At 47.4% G+C, this 7,402-nt stretch overlaps 1 protein-coding gene across 2 annotated transcripts in view; it reads left to right on the plus strand.

The window, feature by feature from the left end:
• Positions 1-3,951, plus strand: part of LOC143036809 (uncharacterized) — a 250,148-nt gene extending 246,197 nt beyond the window's left edge. For both annotated transcript variants that reach the window (XM_076204576.1, XM_076204575.1), the window contains exons 2-3: positions 1-2,298; positions 3,512-3,951. The exon at positions 1-2,298 is cut by the window's left edge and continues 902 nt beyond it. In XM_076204576.1, coding sequence (XP_076060691.1) covers positions 1-2,298; positions 3,512-3,943 — 2,730 coding nt within the window. In that variant the 3' untranslated portion in view covers positions 3,944-3,951. The remainder of the gene's footprint in view (positions 2,299-3,511) is intronic.
• The last annotated feature ends 3,451 nt before the right edge of the window (positions 3,952-7,402 follow it).

Consider the following 7,402-nt stretch of genomic DNA (forward strand, 5'->3'; position numbering starts at 1 on the left):
GACACGACCAACGGCTGTGGTCCCCACCCTACCCCTCTTCACGTCACCCTCCAAGACCCGACGCGGTTGCATCAGGAAAACCCACCGTCGCCCGCCCAGTTAACCGAGGGCACTGGGGACCTTTGCATCACTCTCAGCGATGAGGAAGATTCTGGAAGGGAATCGGGTGGCTCGGAGGCGACGAGTCGTGACAGCCTTGCTGTAACGTCAACCCTCGATGGAGGTGATGGGGGTGGAGGGGGAGGGGAAGGCGGTGGAGTAAGGGACATCCACGGAAAGGAGTCCCCGAATTCCCCTGTCAAGTATGGAGACCTGACGGCAGCAGCGCCGATGGACGACGCAAACGTCCTCCGAAGTCCAAAGGAAAGGGGGCACCTGGTGGAGGAACCACTTCTGACGCTACCTCCGAGCCACGTCACTCCCAGCAATGCCACTGCGCCCATCGAATACAACGACACTCCCACCATTTTCAACACGAGGGAGAACCTACCTCCTTTAGATAACACCTTTCAGGGTCCCGTGCCCCCGAGGACGACTGAAGCCCACACAACCTCTGGGACCACGATACGTATGCCACCCAAGAAACAGCAGTATCCCGGGAGCAACCGCTCTGCCCTTAGTGTCCTACGAGCGGCTCTTTCTTCCAAGCCTGGTGCTCCACCAGTGCCAGTCTCTACTTGTACGAAGACCTCAAGCCCCGGGGATGTGATGAACCCGGTACCCGCTATGAGTATGAGTGGTTCGAACAATCCCTTTGGAGTGCCCCCTATCACCGCTTCGTCAGGAGGCACCCTGACCGTAGTCACGACGCCATCTATAGCTGTTTCGTCAGGCAACACCTCCGGGAGTTCTTCAAGTCAAAACAGTCCGAACTCCCCTCGCCTGGACAGCGCAATCCACCATCTTTCCCTTGACCAACACCTTTCCTATGGCCACGACCCTCCGTCAGCCACCTCGACGACCGTGGGAGTGAGTGCCGCCCCCAAGGGACGTATCCTAGTCCCTGTCCCTCATCGGCAGCAACCAGGAGGTCACAGGTTTTCGCCGATCAACCACTACGGATGTGGACCACAGATAGAGACAGACTCTTCGCGGTATCCCGAGGAAGGTTTCCGCCATGGGCCACAAACGGACCTGGTTGCACCTTCTGGCCAACCTGAAGGTGGTAGAGGCTTCGGAGGACCTACTATGTCACCATCTTGTGACATAAATAGAGAATTCCCACCCACAGGGACGGGTAACCCTCTAGACCTATCGTGGTCGGAAGGCATGTCGGAGGGCGGTGCAGCGGCGACGGGAATGGGCTCAGCGACTGGGACAGGACCTGGGACCCCTCCCTCTTCTCTCTCGTCTTCTTCCGCCTCCGCCTATCCTGCCTTCTCACCCTTGAATTTGTCTCAGAGAATTTCGGGGGTCCCGGCACACTTCGCACGGGCAGACTCTCATACCTCTGGCGAGTCCAACGCATACGGAATCCCGGCCAACCCAGGAACTAATCCCCACGTTGCGCCTACGGCCGTGTCATCGGCACCTGTTGGCGCAGGAGTACCTCACCTGTCGCATGGACCTCCCAACTACCTGCGGAGGAAATCTGTGGACGTTAGCAGTTCGGGTGGTAAAAAAATGAAATCGAGGAAAGCGGCTGTCCCTCCTCCACTTATCCCAATCCATTCGCCACCGGAGGAACGGGCAAAGGGTCTGTCCACGCCAAGTAGGGGCGCCGCTCTACAGCCAAACACTTGTCCACCCGTAGCTGCCGCAGCCCCGCCCTCTGCCATGCCCAACACTAGTATGCCCTCCGCCTTTGTACCCACATCACACCCACCTCACTCTTCCACTTCATCTTCCTCCTCCTCCTCCTCCTCTTCCTCATCATTGGTCACTACTCCATCGTCACCGACCCTCCAAGCTTCCAGTGGCGGAGGGATCTTGGACCCTCCTTTCAGGTCCGTGAAACGCCATGACACCCCCGGAGATGGAATCGTTTATCCTGAAGTGGTTTGCGAGACTTCGAGTGAACCCGAAGACAAGTACGCTGTCACTTCGAGTAAGTTGATGGAAGGGTATCGAGGGCTACCAGGATTCCCCGAGGGCGACTTGGGGATTGGAGGAGGACCTGGCGGCGTCATCTCGCCCTTGGAGAGCATTCGGGAAAACATCCAGAGGTCAATGAAGTCTCTACTTCCTGACGGGACTTCGGCGGCGGGCTTCAAGAAGAAGGTGGAGACCGCCCTCGTGGTTCTTGTTGGGGATGCGCCCATGAAGCAGTTGGGATATCCAGAGAAGACCGTTGAACAAGTAGGTATCTACATGGGTAAATTAACATTCTCGGACAGTAATCAGTCTCACTATTTCTCAATTTTGCATTTAAGAAATCTTATTGCCCCCTCCACTCAAGAATTTTATGAAATATATGTCAGAAGTACTAGTACTATGCGTCATAATATATATCACTTGAAAGAGGGAGCGCCATTTTTGTCGTCATTTTAGGGACCGAAGACGATAATTAATCTGCCCTTACCTGACGTAGGGCATACCTTATTGTGGAGAAAAATGGTCGGTTTCCTTAAGTGGGTGCAGCCTAACTCTGTTGATATAACAATTCATCTCTGTCTTCACAATTCGAACCGGCCGGAGCAGGGGCGGGTGAGTGTTGGGGATCTGACGTCATCTGACACGATAATCCTGTCCTGTTGAATCCTCCTGCCCTTGGCTGGGCTGTCTTTAAATCTACCTCACTCTGCTCTCAGGATATGATCACGTGCTCGGGATAGCTAATGGCTAGTTCTGATTGTTGTTTGGTTCTACTTTTTTTCCATCTTAGTTGTTCATACCAAATGACGTCACGCAGAAGGCACGCCCACCTGCGCGTAAGCTGATTAGGTAAATTTTTAGGGTGTAATGACTAAGAGCAGAGGCGAGTGAATTTTTTTCTTTCTTTAAGAAATATTGATATTACCTATTTCCATTTTTTTTTTTTTTTTTTTAGAAAATAGTTTCTTAGAATGTAAATCTTAATGGTGAGATCCGGTTTAACCTTGTTGCTTTAGTTAAAGCAAAAACGACAATAACAACGACACCAATTTTCCCCCTTTTTTTTTATTTCAATATCCGTGGAAAGTGCGCTGCTGGCTTAATCGGAAGCGTGGTACTGCATATTTCTAGTCGTGGGTTCGAGTCTCACTCTTCTCTTGATTCCCAGCAGTGCCTCTTACCTCCCCTCAGCAATCCTTAAAGCGTGTAATAGGGCAAAGATTACAGCTCTGTCCGCAGCTCCTCACCACCACAACTTTTTTAGGGGATAATTAAATTGATATAAGAGACTTCTAAAAATCAATCGCTTCCGCCTTATACCTGAGGAGTGCTCAGAGTTGTTTTCGCCTTCTTCTTGTCTGTGCAGTGCTCAGATTTTAATTTTTTTCTATCCTCTTTATTGTTCAAAGTTACCCTCATCTTCCTCTTGCCAGAACACTGCTCAAAATTAATCCCATTTTCTTCTCGCATCTTCCAGGTACTGATCACAATCCTGGATATGGCGGGCAAGAGTCCTTGTGCTGACGTTCGCGTAGACGAGACCCAGAGGCTCAAGGTCAACATGAGGAAGTTCCTCGAGTACGGCTTCCCCTCGGCTTCCCACTGGAATGAATTGGGCTGGACGGGTCGTCCCATCGAGTCCATCATGGACATTATCATCTCCTGGATTTCCAGAAAGCAGACCGACACCAAACTGGCCGCAACTGGTGGCTGGCTGGGCGGTGGAGGCGGCAGTGGTGGAAAGCCCAAAGTCGGGGGACTTGCACAACCGCCCTCCTCTCACAATCTTCACCATCACGGAGGTAGTGGCAACCATCTCCATCATCCTCACCATCACCAGCAGGACCAGCAGCAGCAGCCCGCGTCAGGAGATTACAAAATTAATAGTTCACGTTTGAAAGCTTCGTAACGGCGTCTAACGCTGTTGACCTGTTGGGTCAACGGCCGTACCAGCAGGCGAAGGCGATTGGACCATCGACTCTAGAGTCTGTCCTCGTGCCCAGTTGCGTCACAGATTTCGACAGATGCCAGTGTTGAGGTGGTTGGCTGCAGTGGGTTGCTGGGCAAGCCACAGTGCTTAGAAATGCAAGTGCAGTGCTTAGTTTCTTAGAGAAGCAGGGTTGAAGTGTGGCGTTGGTCATCCTACACATTTCATGTGGAGGAGTTGCATTTTCGAAGTTCGGCAAACTACAGTGCATAGTTAGGCAATTTGCACTGCTTTGACGGGCAACCGCCATCTTTCCATGCCGTGCCTGGGTGACCGACCACAGGGAGGCGAGCATACGGCTCCTGAGAGCAGGCAGACGAGTAGAACGGTCTGAAGACCTTATTACGTGTAGCTTGGTGCTAAAGGTCGCGTCAATCACATTGGACATGTTTGTTGTCTACTGTTGTGAATTTAAACAGCTGGATAGAAACATCATATGCTGTTTTCTAGGCTTTCCTGGCCCTATTTCAACAATGTGTCCAATATTCGCGTTCTCTTAGATTCTTTTGTTTTGTAATAGAAGCCGTTTCTGCTCCAACGTACTCTCATCAGTTGAGAAGAATCAGCCAAACGTGACGCGACCTTAAGGGAACACTCGTGTAAGAGTGTAATGGTGAGGTGCAAGACAAAAGAGCATCGACGACAAACATTTTCCTAACAAACTACGTCATATTGACTTGTGTATATATATGTACAATGTGATCTACCAAAACCCTCAATTTGCAGAACTACCCTTCCCATTTTTATACAAAATTGACATTGTATAGTTTTATTTATGATATTTATTATTTTTCTCTGACTGAATAAAACTTTGAAAATCATTTAAAGGTTCTTTGAAATTCCTTCGGAGTGCTCGATTAAAGGTGGGGAAAATCTCACAAAAAATCGAGCCTACGTTTTTTTTTTTTTTCCTGATCATCGTATCACTGTTATTAACGTCATTAGACTGTCAAGGCTTTAGCGCAAGAAGAAATTATCCAAGGCTATTGCCTGTTCTTGGCATTCCCTAAGTACAGGTGTTCGTGGTAGGATGTACGGCACTGAAGAAACAGATTGGTTATTTTAACTAAAAGAATGGGAAGTATGTGTCCAACCAAATTTGTGGGTTGAAGATAACGTAGGGGCGGATTGAGTATTAGAGAGAGTAGGGGGAGTGTTGTGGGAGTTAGATTCGCCAACAATACACACACACACAAATCTTTGTATATTATACATTTGTTCAACTACCGTGAGGCCTTAGCGTGGTTACATTGTTAAATAGCAACGTCCACATACACTTCAAGGTCGGGAGAGCTTCACGGCTTTAGGATCCATCTGACCGTCTGGTACACAAGGATAAGTCGACGCAAGATCTGAATGTCGAGGACTTCCCAGGAAGAGTTGGTCACTACCATCTATATAACGTAACCACCGAAACTCTCTATGGGGTTCAGGTGTATGCGAACGTCACGCCAAAACATCACAGTTCTTGTACAAATATGTAGTACAAGTATTCTGCATCTGATTTATATTAACCCTATTAAACCTCTTGACACGTTTTTCAATACAGAATACAATAGACCTCTGAGTATAGCTTTTGTGGATTACGATACAGCCTTTGATACAGTAGAATATATGGCAGTCCCAAACTTTATGCGTAAACAGGATGCAAACGAGCACATTGTAAATTTTCTAGAAAACACTTGTGCAAAAGATACTGTAGTAATTTGACTGCATATAGATACAGAAAAGACAGATTGAGTTAGGAAAAGACGATATAATTTCACCCAATTTATTTACAGCCTACATGGAAAAGATTGTCAGAGGGTTAAGTGGAAAAGAAAAATGTTTGAAGATTAATGGGGAATAGTTTAATCACCTTAGATTTGCGGATAACGTTATTTTTACTTCAGAAACAGCAGAACATTTGCAAGATATGGTGAGTCATCTGATAAAGTCTCAAAGTAGGTTTAAAGATGAACAAGAGAACGACCAAAATAATGTTCAACACGAAAGTTCAAAGAGAAACTGTTGTAATCAAGTTTGAGAGTAATCGTTTAGATCAGATACTAAAACTGACAAAAAATGAAAATCAAATAAAAAGACGTATCACAGTTGGTTGAATTTTTTTGGGTGAAATACATGGGTCATAAAGTTTACAATCAGTGTATAATGTCAGATGTAATCTACGCGTGTAGACACTAAAAATTGACGATGATGAGCAGGATGGAGAGATAATTCTTAAAGACAGAAAAAAGGCTTTTTAGGTGAGAGAACAGACTAGAGTGAAAAATGTCGTAGAAATGGCAAAAGAAGGGAAATAAAGTTGGGCACAAAATTAGCTCGAAAGAATAATGGACAATGAATTGAATATGTTGCTAACTGGACGTCGCTTGCTGGGGAACGTGGAAGAAGGAAACCAGACCGGTAGAAAGCTGAGATAGAGAAGTTTGCAAGAGTGACGTGGCAGAGGTTGGCGCAATCTTGTGGCTCATGATAAAATGGTTTGAGAGGCCAAAACAAAAACAATGATATATACGTTGCAGGGAAAGATCCAAACCACGAATCACGATTTTTGTTGTTGAAACTTTCATACCCCTTCCATCCACAACCTCCAGCACTCAATTCACTCTTTCTCCATTCTTAAACCAAGTATTTAACTGGACACATCTTTCCATATATAAAACATATAACAATAGAACCAGTCTTAGGGTTGTAACTTGCCAAGGTTGGCGTAGGATATGTTACCAGAAAAAACACACACACACACACACACACACACACACACACACACACACACACACACACACACACACACACACACACACACACACACACACACACACACACACACATACACACACACACACACACACGCCCATGGCTGAAATTATTTCAGTATCGCTGCACTGCGGGTTGTTACTCGAACTCTCATTGGCGGGGGAGTTGGGTGTATGTGTACAAGGTCATATATGAGCTCTCACCCGGGAGGGAAATAGCTGGTCAATCATGAGTCCAACACGTGATCCAAGACCATGGTGAATACAAACACACAGACACACACACACACACACACACACACACAAACATACACACACAAGCACGCGCACACATACACACGCACACACACACACACACACACACACACACACACACACACAAGCACAAACACACACACACACACACACACAAGCAAAAACACACACACACACATGCACACATACACACCCATGGCTAAAATAATTTCAGCATCGCTGCGCTGCGGGTCGTTACTCCAGCTCTCGTGGGTGGAGAATTGGGTGTGTGTGTGCGCGTGTAAGGTCACAGCATTACCCATAGATCGGTCATATATGAGCTGTCAATCCTGAGTCCAACACGTGATCCAAGACCATGGTGAACACA

The sequence above is a fragment of the Oratosquilla oratoria genome, chromosome 21, assembly GCF_046742065.1.
Source record: "Oratosquilla oratoria isolate Oo_2021 chromosome 21, ASM4674206v1, whole genome shotgun sequence".
Lineage (NCBI taxonomy): Eukaryota > Metazoa > Arthropoda > Malacostraca > Stomatopoda > Squillidae > Oratosquilla > Oratosquilla oratoria.